The sequence below is a fragment of the Chiloscyllium plagiosum genome, unplaced genomic scaffold (genome assembly GCF_037043375.1).
Source record: "Chiloscyllium plagiosum isolate Xiang-an unplaced genomic scaffold, Cpla_swu_hap1 HiC_scaffold_2, whole genome shotgun sequence".
Taxonomy (NCBI): Eukaryota; Metazoa; Chordata; class Chondrichthyes; order Orectolobiformes; family Hemiscylliidae; genus Chiloscyllium; species Chiloscyllium plagiosum.
In genome coordinates, this window is record NW_028270140.1 from 44,656,301 (window position 1) to 44,675,898 (window position 19,598).

At 40.2% G+C, this 19,598-nt stretch overlaps 1 protein-coding gene across 5 annotated transcripts in view; it reads left to right on the forward strand.

Moving 5' to 3' along the window:
- The window catches only part of LOC122562420 (tyrosine-protein kinase JAK2), a 270,607-nt gene that overhangs the window by 92,313 nt on the left and 158,696 nt on the right, over positions 1–19,598 (forward strand). For 3 of the 5 annotated variants that reach the window (XM_087996459.1, XM_087996471.1, XM_087996450.1), the window contains one exon: positions 16,415–16,670. In XM_087996459.1, the coding sequence (XP_087852585.1) occupies positions 16,454–16,670 (217 nt within the window). In that variant the 5' untranslated portion in view covers positions 16,415–16,453. Of the gene's footprint in view, positions 1–3,008; positions 3,144–4,423; positions 4,443–16,414; positions 16,671–19,598 lie in introns of those variants that run through there. The other 2 variants (XM_043715280.2, XM_087996474.1) reach the window with 2 other exon arrangements.

The following is a 19,598-nucleotide window of genomic DNA, read 5'->3' on the forward strand; positions in this document are numbered from 1 at the left end:
ATGTCTTTTTTTATCATTGACATGCAATCAGTTGTGAAAAGTGCTTACGCCTGAAGTTTACTTCTGGTCCGTGAAATGTTCATGTAAGAAATGTCTATACGGTGCTACCCACAACATCGGGACTACTGCCCTACAGGCTATACCTTCCCTTACTGAACACATGTCTGGAAAAAATGACATCCACTGTTTCTGAAGACATGACTAATGCTAGAAACTTCAGCAGAAGAAGCTCCAAGATCAACCACAGGTTCGAGACAAAAAATAAACTGCAGCTGCTGGAATCCAAGGTAGTCAAGCAGGAGGCTGGAAGAACACAGCAAGCCAGGCAGCATCAGGAGGTGGAGAAGTCAACATTTCAGGTGTAACCCTTCATGACTGCAGAAAACTTCTTCAAAGTAGGCATCCTTTGTAGACACTTCACCAGTGGTACAAAACTGCAGATGCTGGAATCTTTCACTGCCGTTCACAGCAGTGAGTCTACCTGGCATGCTTTGAACACTACGCACACCTACTGATGTAGCAGCAGCAGTTTCCTTCGTGTAACTAGGATTTCCGTGTTCTTGTGGCTTGATTGTCATCAGCGCCACAGCTAGAAGGAAGGAGAATATAGCTTTCTGGCCAAGTCTAGCTGCTGCCCCTTAGTGCTGGGTGTATCACTGGGCACAGCCACCTTCAAGCTCACCATCTAACCCACTGTGGAGCTGGTACCTGGGAGGTGTGGAGCACTGACCATGCAACCTCTGGAGGAATGACTTCCCATTTGTTGTTCTACAAGGTGACCATGGCATTGCGAGGGTTACAGAAGAAAACTGAAAGATAGAAGTAAGCTAGAGCTGATCGGAAGATAGATTCTGAGAAAACTGGTTGATAAGCTTGCTGCATCTTTGTTGAATTTTGTGTTGGTAACATAGACACCCAGTGGATAACCATCTTTATGCCCATGTATAATTATCCTGGATGACCTCAGAGCTACATGTTGTATCTATTTTGAGGAGGACCATGACAATGGGATTACTTGGGGACCCTCATTTATCTAATGGATACCCTCCATGATTTTGAGTACCTCTGTTAAACTTTCTTGGGGGACAGCATGTATTGCCCATTCCTAATGACCCTGATGAAGTTGGTGGTGAGCTGCTTTCTTGACCCAGTGTATTACTTGGAGTATAGGTACAGCCACAATGTTGATAATGAGGGAGTTCCAGGATTTTGACTCTGTGTCATTGAAGGAATAGTAATATGGTTCTAAGTCAGGGCAGTGCATGGCTTAGAGAACTTGCAGGTGATGGTGTTGTGTGGCCCTGTCCTTCTAAGTGGTAAACACTGCAGATAGTTCTATTCTGTTCTACTTGGAATAAAATCAACTTTTCTCACCTCCCCAGTTTCCAGTGAAATATCAGTTACCTGTGTAATTATAAAAATTTATGGTGCAAAATGTTGATGAGGCTTTCACAAAAGTGCGATTTTTAAAAAAAAATGTTACAGATATGTAACCATTCTAGTGACTAAATGCACTCTTCAGTGTATTACTATGCTATTGCAGACCTGAAGGTCCTAGGTTCAAATCCTAGATGGCCAACTTGCATGCACCAGATCTCTGAGAATCAACCCTTCGGTGAGGGAACGGGAAATTCCTAAAAACTGACTTGACTTCAATATTCATTATATGGAAATATGTTTAAAAGAAGTTGAAGTTTAGAACATGCAGTTTAAATACTCTCAAAAGCAAATCAAAACTCCAGTAACCTTCTAAGTATTGAGTTGCCTTGTGTTTTTCTCACTGCTTCAGCACGTGCATTCACCCTTGCAATAGGGTGGACACACCTGCTGAGGTTTGGTACTAATTAATACAATAACCTGAAAATGTTCACTAGTTGGCAGGACAGGTAGCAGAGAGAATCCCAGTTTATGAGGCCAATCCATGTCCTTTCAATAGAACACTGGATTTCATAGCTAAATTGTGAGCACTGTTTTTCTTTCCACTGACATCGCCTGGTACTCTTTTTTTTCAGGTTTTCGATATCTAGACTGTTTATCAATTCTGTATTCTAAGGCCCCCAATTAATGGGTTAAAATTAACATGAAACCATTCAGGTGGGGTTAGATTCTCATTTTTATTTATTTTTTAAAAATTGCTTTGTAAATTTTGTGTGAGGGCATGAGGGATGTTTTGCTTGAGTTCTTTCTCCTTTTCAGTCAGTAAACAGCAAACACATCCAGGTGTGACAGGCAGCTGCAGACCCACACTTGGCTAAACTCATCAGTTATTTTTCCTTTATTCTTATGTGGGGTGAGTGTTGTTGAAAAAGCCAACACTTGTTAACCACCCTTGGTTGCTGTGGATTTGGAGTTGCTTGAAGGCTGTATCAAAGGTTTCTTTTCTTAAAGGACTTTGGTTAACCAAATAGGTTTTTCAAATAAGTAGTTCCATAGTGACCATTTCTGAGACTGGTTTTCCAGTCTAGTTTTATCAAATAAATTCAAGTTCTACCAGCTCCCATGGTGAGATTTGAAGACCCATCCCCCATCACGTTACCATGATGCCACCATCTCTCTTTGAATGTCCAATTGTTTTATACCATTACTTTGAAACATAAAAATAAATTGGAAATGAGATATTTAATAGGATTGGGCATTTTAATGCACCTAAAATACACAGTAATCTGTTATGGACTAGAGAGGAAAGGGGAGAAAGAGCTTGCGTTTCTTTCGTGCCTTTTTCTATCCTGTGGATATCTCGGAGCTCTTAACTATGCTTTTAAAAATGTTTTCATTAGCTGTAATCGTTGTAACATAGGCAGAAATTAACAAAAGCTCCCACATCTGGTCTAGTGATAATCAAAACAGAAGTGAGGTTCAATAAAAGTTACAAAACATGTTTGAAGATTGACATTGACTACTTATCCTTTTGTGGGTGGACGGTTGAAGGAAGGGGAGGAGATTAGCTCCGGCTGTTCCAGCTCTCTAATCTCTCCAAGCCAAATGTTGTCGGCTGATAGGAGGAGGGGGTTGGTTGTTTACCGTAGCTGTGGCTCATGCTGTTTTCCTTCAGCATGCTGAAGACAGCAGGCTGACAACTAAACCAAATTCTATAGGTTTAAATGTAACAATTGCCCTGTGCCCATCACAGTGGAACCTTTATGGTAAGTGTTGAATTACAATGCGAGGAAAATTGAGCTGACAAATTGGTACTTGATTTTGGCTAGTGTGAGTGTTGCCCTTTTTGTAAACTTTCTTTTATAAATTGTACTTTTTTAAGCTTTAAAAAATATGAAACCTTATTGTTTTCGAACAAAGCTGTGCTGCCAACTTTTGCCATTTTCTTCTTTCTTTTAACCCTAGCTTTATAGTATACCTCAGACTGACGCTTGCATCTCTGTCTCAATTTTTGTTGACCGTTTATGAAACCTAGAAACCAAGGGTCCAGGTTTCTTGTTGAAAACTTAATAAATTCCATTTTCAATTGATCAAATTATGCAGGGCAAAACAGGAACTAAGTCCATTGTTTTGTTAACTGCTGAATTACCAATCTTATGGGTTTGAATAAAAACATAAATTTCTGGAGAAACTCAGCAAGTCTGGCAGCATCTGTAGTGAGAAAACATATTGAGTCCAGTGACCCTTCAGAACTAAGAGAAGCTGGGAAATAGTGTATTTATGCTGATGACAGGATGGGGCGTAAGGAGTGAGTGGATAGGTGGAGACGGAGTCCAGGGAGAGAGAAAAAGGTTCAGCAGCCAGGTGGATGCTTGTTGGTAAACCAAAGAAGGAGAAAAGCTGCTAATGGGGACAGTGATTAGGTAAAAATGGGTTGGCAGAGCTGAAAGTATTCGAAAGTGTAGTGCTGGAAAAGCAGAGGCGGTCAGGCAGCATCCGAGGAGCAGGAGAATCAACGTTTCATTCATAAGCCCTTCATCACGAATTATTCATCAGGCTTATGCCCGAAACGTTGATTCTCCTGCTTCTCGGATGCTGTGATTTTCCAGCAACATACTCTCGACTCTGAGCTCCAGCTTCTGCAGTCCTCACTCTCTCCAACTTACCTCTGCACTGAAAGCAGCCCATCGTGACAGGGCCTGGGATTTGGGTGTGGGTAAAGGACCTGGAAGAAGTTGTTCAGTCTTTAAAATTATTGAACTCAATATTGAGACCCGTGGGCAGCAAGCCTGAGACACTTAACCGTTTACCTGCACATCACTAAATTGATTCTACTGTGTTTGCTGCTCGTGATGTGTCTGCTGTACATTCAGGAGACAAAATGCGTGATTGCTTTGCAGAACACCCATGTTCTGTCTGTAAGAATGACCCCAAGCTTCCAGTTGCCTTCCACTCAACACACCACCGTGTTCCCTGGCTAACCTATGTCTCTGGCTTAATGCAGGCTGGAAGAACAGCAACTGGGAGAAAGTGAGGACTGCAGATGCTCAAGATCAGCACAACAGGTCAGGCAGCATCCGAGAAGCAGGAGAGTTGATGTTTCGGGCATAAGCACTTCATCAGGAATGTGGGGGAGGGGAGGGAAAAGGGGCTGAGAGATAAATACGAAGCGGGTGGGGCTGGGGGGGAAGGTAGCTTGGAAGGCAGTAAGTAGATGAAGATGGGTGATGGTGATCGGTCGGGGCAGAGGGTGGGGCAGATAGGTGGGAAGGAAGATGGACAGGTGGGGCAGTTCAAGAGGGTAGTGCTGAGTTGGAGAGTTGGATCTGGGATGATGTGGGGAGGGAGATGAGGAAACTGGTGAAATCAACATTGATGCCCTGGTGGTTGGACCGTCCCCAAGGCAGAAGATGAGGCGTTCTTCCTCCAGGTGTCAGATGGCTATGATTTGGTGGTGGAGGAGGCCCAGGACTTGCATGTCCTTGGCAGAGTGGAGGGAGAGTTGAAGTGTTTGGCCACAGAGTGGTGGGGTTGTTTTGGTTCTAGTGTCCTAGGGATGCCCTCTGAAATGCTCTGCGAGTTAACGTCCAGTCTCCTCAATGTAGAGGAGACCACCTCATTTTCCACTTCGGGACTGTGCAGGTCTGGGACTGAACATAGAGTTCAATATTTTTTAAGGCCAGATCATTTCCTTCCATGCCCTTTTACTCACCACCATACTCAAGGCTACGTCATGATGTGGACTGTTTTCTGCACCACCTACCCATTTTCACCTAGTCGTTATCCCCATTATCAGCTTTTCTCCTTCCCTAGCTTACTATCAACCACCCCTTTGGCTGCCTAACTTCATTTTTCTATCTCTCTGGACTCTTTCTCCACCAATCTATTTACTTTTCCTCTCCATTACTCCCTGTCATCAACATAATTAACACCTTTTCCTAGCTATGATCAGTTCTAAAGAAGGGTTACTGGATTTAAAGTATTAACTCTTTTATGTGTCCACAGACGATACCAGTTTCTTTTTCCCCAGCAATTTCTGTTTTGCTTTAAGATCTTCAACATCTGCAATTTTTTATTTTATTCTTATGATTTGATTTGCTTTGCAATTTGTTGATACTTTACCTGATTTAATATCCACCAGATTTACAGGCCAGCTATGATACTACCTGACATTTTCTAAGGAGGTGTGGGTGGAGGGGAAAGGAAAGAGGAAATTGCACGATTGTAATAACAGTTTTGCATCTTACTTCCTCTTTCATGTGTGACCAGGAAACTTCATCAAATAAAAGTTTGAAGATGTATTCTTTCACGTCCTTAAATGATTTATTACAAATTAATTATTTGTGTTTGAAGTGCCAAGATATACAAATTGAGATTTTGAATATTGTTGAAAAGAGAGACACAGTATCAAAGCTTTTTAATCTTGCACTCGTCGGGAGAAAGGCAAGGATGCCAAACGTCAAACAATCCACAACAATTCATACTACAGAACAAAATGGTGCTGAACAGTCGAAATGTCAACTCAGTTTGCCCAAGGTTTTGCAATGGAGAAGGCAATGAGGAGCTATTTGCTCACTGTTCTTTCAAGTAATTTTTGAAAAAAGGAGCAACACTTGAATTCTTTTTAACGTATACATTTTTGCAATCCTTTTCAAATTCAGCATTTATCCTGGTGAGTGCAAGATGAAGACTTTCCATAACATGCCTCTCCTTGCAGCACTATTCAAATTGGAGTTTCTAGGCCATTGGATTAAAAAAAAGTTAAATTCCATCTTGTTCAGCAACTGCAGCATGATACAGTAGAGCATTCTTGACAAGCACAATGTAGGATTGTCAAGTGCTTTAATTCTCAGAGACTGTGTGATGTGATTTGTGCTTAAGCTTATAACCACCTGATGAAGGAGCAGCGCTCCAAAAACTAGTGCTTCCAAATAAACCTATTGGACTATAACCTGATGTGTGATTTTTAACTTTTAGCTTGATTGTTCTTTGTATCTTCTGATTTTTCTCTCAACAACAACATTCAACTTCCAAGTGCACTGAAGAGACAAAAATACTGAAAGCAAACTTTAATTGAAATATATGTGTACATCAGAAGTATTATGTGTGACACGTATTTCCTGAAAATATCGTGATTATTTCCTGTCACACTTTATAGGTGTCACATTCGCTCACAGTCAATGATACCACACGCGATCTAGGAGTGTGGTTATACTGATAGATATCAACAGAAATGTACAAAATTGTTTTGCTGTAGGTGTTTTTGCCCCCCCCCCCCCCCCACAAAGTTTATCGTTATCCTGAGCCTTAATAAAAAAAGAATTGTAAGTGATTTATTTGAAAGTATTTTTGATTGATAATTATGTACAGCTTTCAGTGTGGTAATATAAACAATGGACACTAAGGTGCTATGTTGTTACAGTAGCTTTGTGATTCTCTGTTAGCTTCTAACTGCTTTTTCTGATGTTGTCTTCCATTTCACTTATTTTTTGTCTATTGTCTTAACACTTCTTATCACAATGGTAGGCTGATTAGCAAGGTTAGATCACATGGAATACAGGGAGGACTATCCATTTGGGTACAGAACTGGTTCAAAAGTAGAAGACAGAGAGTGGGAGTGGAGATTGCTTTTCAGACTAGAGGCGTGTGACCAGTGGACTGCCACAAGGATTGGTGTTGGATCCACTACTTTTTGTCATTTTATATAATTGAGTTGGATGTGAACATAGGAGGTATGGTTAGTAAGTTTGCAGATGACACAAAAATTGGAAATGTAGTGGACTACAAAAATGGTTACCTCTGGATACACTGGGATCTTGATCAGATGTAGACTGAGGAGTGGCAGATGGAGTTTAATTTAGATTAAATGTGAGCTGCTGCATTTTGGAAAGGGAAATCAGGGCAGGACTTATACACTTAATGGTAAGGTCCGAGGGAGTGTTGCTGAACAAAGAGACCTTGGAGTGCAGGTTCATAGTTCCTTGAAAGTGGAGTCGCAGGTAAATAGGATAGTAAAGAAGGTAATTAGTATGCTTTCCTTTATTGGTCAGTGCATTGACTATAGGAGTTGGGAGGTCATGTTGTGGCTGTACAGGACATTGGTTTGGTTACTGTTGGAATACTGTGTGCAATTCTGGTCTCCTAGAATTGGAAGGATGTTTTGTAACTTGAAAGAGTTCATAAAAGGTTTACAAGGATCTTGAGATTCTGAAGAAGGGCTTATGCCCGAAATGTCGATTCTCCTGTTCCCTGAATGCTGCCTGACCTGCTGCGCTTTTCCAGCAACACATTTTCAGCTCTGATCTCCAGCATCTGCAGACCTCACTTTCTCCTTACAAGGATCTTGCCAAGGTTGTAAGTTTTGAGCTATAGGAAGAGGCTGAATAGGCTGGAGCTAATTTCCTTGGAGCATCGGAGGCTGAAGGGTGACCACGGAGATTTATAAAATCATGAGGGGCATGGATAGGGTAAATAGGTGAGGTCTTTTCCTTGGGGTAGGGGAATCCAAAATTAGAGAGCATAGGTTTAAGGTGAGAGGGGAAAGATTTAAAGGGGATCGAAGGGTCAATTTCTTCATGCGGCAGGTGATGTGCATATTGAGCTGCCAGAGGAAATGTTGGAGGCTGGTACAAGTACAGTATTTAAAAGAAATCTGGATGCATATGTGAATAGGAAAGCCTTAGAGAGATGTGGGCCAAATGCTGTCAAATGGGACTAGAGTTATTTAGGATATCTGGTCGGCATGGACATGTTGGACCGAAGGTCTGTTTCTGTGCTGAAAGTCTCTATGACTTCTTTTAAATCCACTTTTAGAAAACTGAACTAACGTTATGACAGCTGTCTTCTGCAAACTTTTAGAAACTAATTTTGGATTTTGAAATATAAACTTGGTTCATAGATTAAATGCTGAAAATGTGTTGCTGGAAAAGCACAGCAGGTCAGGCAGCATCCAAGGAGCAGGAGAATCGACGTTTCGGACATGAGCCCTTCTTCAGGAATCATAGATTAAATGCCTTATTTTCAGGGCCAGTAAAGAAATTGAATTGTTTTTTGCGAGTGTATATCCTACTGTTCGAACATTGGTGCTTGTGATGAAGCACGTTTTGCTCCAGTTTTAAAGCATACAAAGTTGTGTCCAACATGGCTTGATGTAGTGTAAAGTTGTCCCGTATGTGCCTCAGTAATGTCAGCAATATCCAATTTATTTGCTGTTACATTAATATAACTTTTTGCATTTTCTACGCCAGTCAATACAAGCTGTCCTGGAATGACATTGCCAATTAACGCTATTCAAACATATTTCATGTAGGACAGTTATGAGAGGATGGTGCAGGTTCTGCATTTTGGATTTGAAACCCAATCCAGATTACTCAGCCTTGTGACACAGGTTAATAAGGCCATAAAGTAAAACAACTTGTCGGGGTCCTTTTCTTAATGGATATTGTTGAAAATCAAAGAGGTTGCATTAAAGTTGTATTGAATGTCATTGAATACCATAAATATAAAGGCCTCCATGTTGCTAAAAGGATACAGAGATGCTGGGAAGGTATAAAGAGGGTTTACTGGAATATCAGAACTGAATGTTTTATATCCTTTCAGAAAGAGTGAACGGGTTGTGGAATCTTTCTCAAGAAAACACATGATTAAGAGGTGACTTAAAGGAGACTCTTTGATAGAAAGATTTATACTTGGAGAGAAACCAGAAGTAGGGATGATCTATAACAATGAGAGAACTCTAATAAATCTATAGGGAACTTGGGAAAATCCAGTTTGCCCAAAGGGTGGAGGTCATACTTAGAAGGAGCAGAGAGGCGTTTAGAAAGCTGTGTTCAAGACACAACTCTGTTGTGTGTGTGTATATAGGATAAAAGGATAGAAGAATATGTGGATAGGGTCCAAGACAAAAAAATAGAGGAAGCATCTCTTGGCAATCTGAGTCAATGTGAACCTTGTGGCCTGAATAGCCTGTTTCTGTGCTGTAATTACTTTGTCATAATATGAAAGATTGACATGATGTCTAATGTTCATTATCTGCAGCAAATTTATCAAACATTATCCTTCCAAAGTAAGATTCCTGTTAGTGTTGTAACACTGCCACGAATGTGCCAAATGTTTCCTGATCTGCAGACTAAAATTCCTTGCTTGACTAATTCATACAGTTTTCTGCAAAACTGCATAAGTGTTGATCTCACTTGGGTGCTGCTTAATTGAATAATATTAATGTTCCTTTCTGTAGCTCAGTTCAGCCCCGAAACAGCTGACCAATCTGGATATCCACAATGCCTTCTTTGATAAACTGTTCAGGCGAGTCTTGGTTAATAAGCACTTGCAGATAGACAGACAGAAAGGTTGTAGTCTAAGGCAGTCATCCTTTTGATGCCACTTAATAGGTACAAAATCTGGGTGACCTACCAGCAACACTTGAGAAAGCTGGAGGGACACTGTCACCATTGCCTACAAAGGCCCCATGCATCGCCTGGATGGATTACTGTGCAAACACAGACACGTGTCAGGAAACGGGGACCATGTTCACAGCGGTGGTGATGCTCATATAGTAACTGCACTGGAAAGGCTACAAAATCGGAATAAACAAGATTTACCATCCGTCGCATGCTGTCTACTTGCAGCTCGCAATGCTGAGAAAGATTGCAGTGTAACCAGGGGAAGCATTTCAAAGAAACCCTGAAGGCCCACTTAAAGAAAATTGGCTTTGATCTAATCAGCTAGGAAGAAATTATGTTGATGGCAAGCCCTGCTTTACCAAGGTGTAACTGGCTTTAAATCAAAGTGGATGGTGAATGGCCTATTCTTCAAGGGCAATAGTGAAGCAGATGATAGGCTGAAGATCAGGTTCAGATGGGGCAGTCGGGAGGTGGGTTTTTTTAGCACCTTCCAGACAGAGTGTGCCACATAATTGTAGCATGCTGTCTCTGTCCAAATGGAGTGGACATTAAGAGGATGTGATGGATTCTGAAGAGTTGGATGAGTGGCAGCAGTTTTCTGAGGAGATGATGAGGACTTGAGCAGGAGGAATATCCCCCTCGATTTGATAGAGCAGTATATTGGCAAGGACAGCAAGCCATTGAGGGCCTTCTTTGATCCCTGTTTCTAGTAGATGAGAGCTGGGTGCAGTGATCATTATTGACTGTTAGTTTTTTGCCTCTCGAGGCAACCAATCCTCCTCTGTCTTTGGAGGCAAATGTAGCCTCATTTAGTTTAGTGTTAGTTTCTGATATTGCTGAATAAAAGTGAATGCATCAAATGTTAAGCTGTTTTACCTGGTTCTTGAGCAGTGATAGATTTACGAACGTGCACTTGCAATGAAGTGCTAGCCTTGTGACAAAATGCATTTGCTTTTGTTTCTCCTCCCACTGTGCGCTGTGAAGGGCAACTCCTGGCTAACAGTTCTTGACCTGTTGCACAGTTGGGCTTTAACTATGGTGCCAACACCAGGAATCCTGGGAGTTCCTGGCAGTAGTAAGTACTTCTGTCTGTGGCGAGAGGGAAGCTACGATGCACGGGACGCTATTGTGATATGTTACTTACCTAATGGAACAAGTTTCAGAACATATTTTGAGAAATCTCACTAAAGTTCAGGGAAGAAACTCTCTGAAACTAGGCAAACCTAACTCTTAGCCGATTTTCTGATGAAGTTCAACCTTCAATTACAGTACTAAACAAATTTGGTCACTGTTTCCTCCTTTATAGGATTTTCTAATATTCATGAAGAATAGGCTATAGTTGAGTAGATGTTCTCATGAAATTTCTGTATCCAATTGAATGGACTTATATTGTGTTGAGTCATGACTTTGCATTCCGGTTGTATTTTTTGAATACAAAAGCAACTGAATTATCTGTCATGAAACAATCACTTGAAATAATAATGTTTTTATACTGTTGCTTAACCTTGAAGGTTGTTCCCCTCCTCTACCAACACCTTTTGTTGAACGGTAATCGAGTCCATATTATGGCAAAATGTATTGTTTTTAAAATCTACAATCATTTAGGAAATTCAGACCACAGACAAGTTTTGGCAGATAAGTTGCTATCTATTGCATTTACTTTAATAGTCTCATTGTTTAATGCACAGTGCGTCTTGCCATGAGACTGTAAGAGAACTGGTTTTGATATACAGGATATTGAGCCATTTCTTTGGTGTTTATGCAGAATACTGTTTGAGGTCCAGGCAAATTTGATAACTTGACAAGCGATTAAATGCAACCTAAGTTCCGTTGGCCCCATGTCTTATATGACTGGCATGTAGGGCAGTCTGCCCAAATGATATACAAGTCCATATCCAGATTATCGGTCAGGCTACCTTGCACAATAATGTACAGTTGCTCGAGGGCAAGAAACTAAGTGTGCTGCAAAGCCAGTGCTGGAGAGATGATGCAAAGACTGAAAAAGTAATGGTTGAATATAACATAGTGGATCAATTTAGATAGCTGAGGAAAAATAAATAAAGGAGCAGGTTGGACCCGTGACTAAAAGAGATCAACACAGAAGCACAATAAATGAACATTTCAAGGGAGAACAAAAGGAATTGAAGAGTGAAGGTGGTTAGAAAAGCATTCCCAGATCAATCTGAGACATACTGTTCAGCAATCAGGCAGCAAACATTGGTGAGAGTTGTTTACAGACCACCAACCTGTCATGGTAATGTTGGGTGCAATATATAATAAGAAATTTGTGATGCATGGAATGTGGGTAATATGTTAGTAATGAGTGACTTCAATTTACACACAGACTTTTCCACACTCTTGACTCTGATTTCCAGCAGCTGCAGTCTTTATTTTCTCCTACTAACTCTAACCCATCTGCCAAGGTTCATACTTAAAACATAAAAAGAGCTACAATGTTGAGCAGTGACCTTAAACCATAACTAGGAGAATATACAAATCCAAAAGCTTTTTATTAAAGACCTGCATAGGAGCAAGTCCCTTTTGAATTGAGACTCCTTCTGAGTTCAGCCCCACTTGCCTGTCTTGGTCAGGCTTGTTGATATCGCCCAGTGTGGCTACCTCCTTGAGCAGGCCTTTTGACTCAGTCAGGCTTCACCCTTACATTAAGCAATCTTAACAGCAAGTAATCCTGTACATGATGGAGACTTCCCATGAGCTGATTGACATTCATCTCAATACTGTAAAACCTTGAGCAAAGAAATGACTTTGGTGTGAAGGATTCAAGTAATGGAAAGTGTTTGTATTCACCATATGGTCAAGGAAGAAATGTACTTCACTAAGTTCACGTCTTGTATGCGTATAGCTGGGTTAGTGAACATGTTTCCTGTTTTAGCCTGAAACAAGATTGTGCCTGTGAAGATAATTCCTGTGGCTGGATTGTTAATGAAAATTTACAACGTGCTAATGAATTCAAAACAGTCTTTACCTGAACAATTCTGCTAAGTTTAACCCGCGAGCAGGAGACTGATTTGGTTGATTTTGATTTATTTTGCCTCCTACCCACACAGGTTTCCCTGCCTCCCCCCGCCCCCACTTCTAAAAGCCCAAAGAATTCCACCTTTTGGCATGGATAGAAGACCAGCTAGTTAGCAAGAAGCCAGGCGTATGCATTGATGGATTATTTTCTGATGGGCATGATGGAACAAATGGTGTGCCACAGGAGTCAGTGCTAGGGCCTTAAAATTTTAGTATTTGTCTAAATGGTTTGGATGAAGGGACTGAAAGTCTGGTTGCTCAAGTTGTCAATGACAAAGATAGGTAGGAAAGTTAAGTTGTGAAGAGGAACTGAAGAGACTACGTAGTGATGGGTGAAGTGAATGGGTGAAGGGGGTTGGGAGGGGGTGGATTTGAAATTAATACAACTTTTTTTTTGCAAAAATTCAAAATTTTTCAGATGATTTCAAGTCAATTTAATGCATTAAAGAGTAACTGATCTTCAAAATACTTCACACATTCTCTAGTGCAAAGCAGTTTACACTGTTGTCAAACGGAGACCGAGAGGTACAGGTGCATAGTTCCTTGAAAATGATGTCACGGGTAGTCAGGGTGGCACACACCTTTGTCGGTCAGAGCATTAAGTACAGGAGTTGGGACATGTAACAGCTGTACGCAACATTGGTATGGCCATATTTGGAGTACTATGTATCATTCTGGTTCCCCTGCTGGAGGAAAGATGTTGTTAAACTGGAAAGGGTGCAAAAAGGATGTTGTCAAGACTGAAAAATTTGAATTATAAGGAGAGGCTAGATAGGCTGGGATGTTTTCCCTGGAGCAAAGGAGGCTGAGAGGTGGGCTTGTTAGAGGTTTAAAAAACATGAGGGGCCTAGATAAGGTGAATAGCCAATGTCTTTTCCCAGGGTAAGGGAGTCCAAAACTAAAGGTTTAAGGTGAGAAGAGAATGATTTAAAAGGGACCAAAGGGGCAACTTTTTTGAGGCAGGTTAGTGTGTATATGGAACGAGCTGCCAGAGGAAATTGTAGAGGAAGTTACTTTACAACTTTTAATAGACATTTGGACTGGTACATAAATGGGAAAAATTTGGAGCAATATGTGCCAAATACAGGCAAAGGGGACAAGTTCTGTTTAGGAAACCTGGTTGGCATGAGCAAGTTGGGTTGAAAGGTCTATCTTGATGCTGTCCAGCTCTGTGACTCACACTCCCTATACCAGCAATCCTCATTTATGTATTTATGTCTATCTACACAAGGTTAGAAGATTTTGAGTGCTTGTAGTTTCATTTATTGACACTTCTATTGGCCTGCAGTAAAAAGGCACTTTTTAACATTATGGAAAGTCCTTAATGAAGACTTTTACAAAGATGACCTTTCACTCATCCTATATTCTCCATGGATAGGAGCTTGGGAATAGAAGTAGGGCATCCAGCCGATTGAGCCTGCCTTGTCATTCAACAGCATCATGGAAGATCGAACACTTCAATGTCTTTTACACATTCTGATAACCTTGTACACTGTCAGTAATCAGAAATCCATCAGTCTCATCCTTAAACCTACATAAAGGCTGAGCCTCCACAGCCCTCTGTGGTAGACACTTCCAAAATGTGACAAACTTCTCAGTGATAAAAATTCTTCTTATCTTCGACCTAAGTGGTATCTGCTTTACTTTTTAAATTGTATGCCTTGGTTCTAGGCTCCTCAAAGAGGGAGTCCTATAAAGGAGGGCATCTTACCTGCTCTACTCTATCTCTTTTAAGTATTTGCAAGTTTCAATGCAATTACCTCTCATTCCTTTGAAGTATTAGAGAAACAGCCCCAGTTTGCCCACTATGTTCATTGGACAGTCCCACCATTCTAAGAACAAGTTTGGTGAACGTTTTGATGTGCTCGCTCTATAGTAATAGTATCCTTCCTGAGATAGGGAGATCAAAATGCGTACAATACTCTATGAGCGATCTAATCAAGTTCCTATACAATTAACACAAGACTTCACTACTTTCATTGCAAGAGAGTTAGATTAAACATTCCAGTGGCCTTCCTAATAGCTTGGTGCTCCTGCACGTTACCTTTCAATGACTTATCGATAAGGACACCTAGGTGTCTTTGTGCAACTGAACTTTCCAAACTCTGACTTTTTCAGAAGTACTCGACAAATCTGTTTCTCCTTCCAAATTTGATAATCTGTTGAATGGTGAAGGGAATGAGGAAGACCAAAAGTCTTACATTAATGACTTTCTGTAATGTTAAAGTGGAAAGTCTAGAAATGGGGTCAGAAATCCCTGAATCTATCTGTGTTGTCAAAATATTCCTGTGTCATCCTGACTCACTGTGTATCCAGCACATCAGTGTTTTGAAACATCCTTCCTAAAAAGAAAATATGCTCTGTTAAAATGGCAAGAGTATCCATGATATTATCTATTACCTTTGATAAAGTAGAGATGTTTTTCTTTTCCATAATGTCATGTCCCAATGTTTGTGACACAGTTACAATCAAGGAACAAGAGTAGGCCACTCAGCCCTTCAAACTTGCTCCAACATTCAATTAGATCATGGTTGATTTGATTTTAGCTTCACCTCTACATTCCTGCATATCCCGATTTAATCTTTCGTCCTCTTGATCTCAGTGATTATGAACACCAGTTCTATATTGTGTGAATATTAAGTATCAGCTGATGAATTCCATTCAGTAGCACAATGTTTGACCCCCCCACCCCAACCCCACCTTGAGGATCTGGATTCACATATCAGGCCTGAAATATCATTTACATGACTGGCTGAGCATTTCCAACTTGACAAAAGTGAGGAGGAGAAATTGACTGAACCAATCCAATTTCTGCAAGTCAGCTGATCACAGGGCAACTCTCGTAGTGACTATGAAAAGATTGTTTGAAAATATTGTAGCCTACATCTGACTGAAGGGAAGAAAGCATATGCTGTGGCCCCTTGTGGGAAAGATCTTTGAAAATCAGCTAGAGAATTGTCACTTTGATGAAGGAATCTCTTTGGCCTATCAGAAACATGGTGGTCTTCCAGCGCAAAGAGTTGTCCTTTGATGGCGTGCTAGAAACTGGCACTTTGCAAAGTTCTAGGACCCGATGCTGAGGCATGTGGCAGAACTCGGTACAGCAACTGCAGAGGTGCAATGGGGAAAGAACTTTCAGGCTTTCTACTCAGTGAATGTGGAAATAATGCAGAACCCCTCAATCGACATGCCCAACCAATGTGGAATACGGATTGTGAATTTCAAGATTGTTGAAATTGTACTGAGTTTGTTCCAAAGTGCATGGAGAAAAGTTAAATTCTATTGTGCTCTCTGTAATATGATATTTAAAATTTTACAGATTTAATAAATAAAGTATACTTTTTGGCGGACGAAATTGTCAGTCTTACATGTGAAGTGTGAGAGATACGAGTGTGGGTTTGCAGCTTGTTGTCTGGCTGTAGTACTGTTTTGAGTTTGCCACCTGATCTAGAAGCAGCCTTCATTGAACGTGGTCAATTGGCAATACCATTTTCACACTTTGACCGCAAGGTCAAACTTCTGCCATAGTACATTTTAAAATCCATCCTGCCTTTTTTATCATATTTCAATTTGTTTTTATTTCTTTTCTCGATTTGCAGTTGTAAGGGGAAGAAAGAGACTTTTCCTACTATTACAAAATGATGGCCTGCATTACAGTGACTGATGTGGAAACCGGATCAGCGCCACTTCAAAATGGAGATCTTCATCAAACCTCACGAGCACCCAAATGGACTGGAGCGGGACTTCAAGTAAAACTTTATCCCATCCCTGGCAAAACGGATAACAACTCCTTAACATTTCCACCAGATAAATATGTCGCAGAAGACATTTGCATAGCAGCTGCCAAAGCCTGTGGTGAGTGCACTTACGCATGTACTTGTGTGGTATTTTAACATGGTCACTTTTTTTTATATTGAGAGGGTGATTTCCTTTAGGACCAAAGGACTTGTATACTCTGTCCCTGAATAGTCAAGAGTTGGGGAAAATTCCAAAATTTGGTATCCATTGGAATTATGATTTTTAGGAAAAATCATAGTTCAAGTCATCTGTATTTTCATTGTTACTGTCAGATATTTGCCTAGTGCAGTTTTAAACGATGTCCATTGTGAACTGAAGTCCTTGAATCAGATTTTCATTAAGGAGGTGAGCATCTGGAACTGAAAGTGTTTCAAATCCTATACATCTGTATCAGGTAAGGAGACCCCATCCTCTCTCATTGTATTTTCATTTTGGCGTGTTGGGGGTAAGATGGAGCTGAGCTTTTGGAGACGAGTTCGAGCTGGCAACCAAGGTGGGAGGATGGTGAGGACAGCAGCCTAGAAATTCTCTGGAATGTCTTGGAAATAATACTGTAGCTGACACAATGATCTTTAGAAAGATCCTTCAGCAAAAGAAAGCTCTTTTGCATACATACTGTTTAAAAGTGTCAATTAACAACAGTTATTCAGCGTTTAACTAAAGTTTTAATTCATTTTAGAGCTCTTAATTTTGCATAAATCAATACACAGGCATTGGAAAGCAACTCTTCAAAAAAAACCAACAGATTTTACAAGCTGAGACTCATCAGTCAAAAGATATATTCAATCTGAATACTGCTTGCTGAGGTCTAAGTGCATTAATCGTTCATGGCAAGAGGTGAGGCATTCATAATGGCAACTTATCAATAAAACCAGCCTGAAAGATGGACTTATTGTAAGTTCTTACCTAGTCTCCAAGAATGACTAATACACCTAGCTAGATTAGATTAGATTCCCTACAGTATGGAAACAGACCGTTCGACCCAACAAGTCCACACTGACCCTCCGAAGAGTAACCCACCCAGACCCATTCCCTTACAGTTACCCCTGACTAATGCACTTAACATTATAGGCAATTTAGCTTGGCTAATTCACCTGATCTGCACATCTTTGGATTGTGGGAGGAAACCAGAGCACCCGAAGGAAACCCACGCAGACACTGGGAGAACGTGCAAACCCTATACAGACAGTTGCCCGAGGTGGGAATCGAACACGGGTCCCTGACGCTGTGAGGTAGCAGTGCTAGCCACTCTGCTGCCCCTCAGCAAGCAATATTTATGAAATGCAGAGAGGAGTATAAATTTTGTTTATTTAATATCTGTATTACTTTGTAATATGTTTTTATTTCTTTGAAGTGTTTTTCCCTGCCTGTGTGTCTATTTAGATAAGATAATATCTGAAATGAATAAAAGCTCTGACATATTGGTATGTCAAGTGTCTATGGTTGGTTAATAGCTCTGAGATTGTAAGACAGCTAATATATTTAAATAGACATGATCCTTTTTTCAGGGCTCAGACCTGGGTTTTCCCTGTGGTTTAAGATTTGTCAATGTGGCTGTAAACTACATCTATAAATTGAAAGACTTGCCTCCACCAAAATGAGATGTGGTGGGGGACTTTCAACTGCTTAGCTGCTGGCAATGATATGAGTGCTGCAAATGTGATCATTAGCTGCATGTTATCTCACGTTAGTGAAAGTTGACAAAAACTGAATAGGGATGTGGGGATCTGACTGCCTTTTTTAAAGACATTCTGAGTGGGCCCGACTAAGAACTATTAACATTTATGAGTTAAGTGGACTATGGAGGATTGAATTTTCGTCAATGATTCATTCAGAAACCGGTTTGTGGGATTTTTGGACGTGGAGAGATGGTAAATAGAGCCTTATATTTATTGTCATCCTCTTAGTTGTTCTATCAAGAGAAACAGAGACAGGACACATCAAACCTTATTTTATCTGATACATAACTAACTGAAATTCTCAACTAAGTTCAATTTATACTTTTCCTGTGCAAAATATCACTTCAACAACTAGAAGCTCTTCAAAAATTTTCCAGAACCCAAAGGCTTTGCAGCTAATCTCAGTACAGTACAAGTACTTACAAGTTCTAATTGTGGTTACAAGCATTAAAAAAGTTTTAATGCATAAATTGTAAATCCCCATCTTGTCACAATGGCACAAAATCATAACAGCATCCAGTGAACTCCAGAGTGAGAAGCACAAAAAACCTGTGTTGACACTAAAGTAGGAAATTTACATCTCTAGATGTATTTAAAAAGATAAAAATTGGAAGGTTTTGATGAGCCAATGCTATCAGAGGTCAAAAAGTAAAATTGCTGAAGTTTGTTTTGTTGACTCTGAGTAAATAAAGCTTTAAAGACACTACTGTACTAAGCTCGAGCAGCTAGATAGTGCTTTTATATAAATGTTTGGTTTTAAATGCTCACTGGGGGCCCCATGTCTAGCCCAATGCTCGCTCATTAAGCAAAAAGAATTTATTATTGAAATTGATTGAACTGTGTGCCTTTTCTGACGGATAGCTTATGTGTTTTAAACTTTATGTCCCTTCAAAGTCAGAGACATCCATAAAGCTGACCATGAAGCTAATATAATTGTTTCTTTACAAAAATTAATTTCTGAATATGATCTATCCCTTGATCAAATTTGTAATGCAGAGAAAACTGACTTAAGTTGACAATGCCTGTTGAATTTCACTTTGATTATTGTGCATGAATCAGGTATTAAACAGAAAGATCGACTTCGATGTGTATATCATGCACATGCATTCCTTCTTGAATATCTGTAAACTAAATTATCTTGAGCTTTCATTTATTTAATGTCCTATTAAAGTAAAAAGAACACTGTTTTTGCATACTTGACTGCCCACACATTAACTTATTCTTTGAAAGTTTGTGCCATGTGTATTAAGCTGTATTCAATCAGTAAATGAATTGATCCATTAATTGGCATTTTTGATTAACCAGC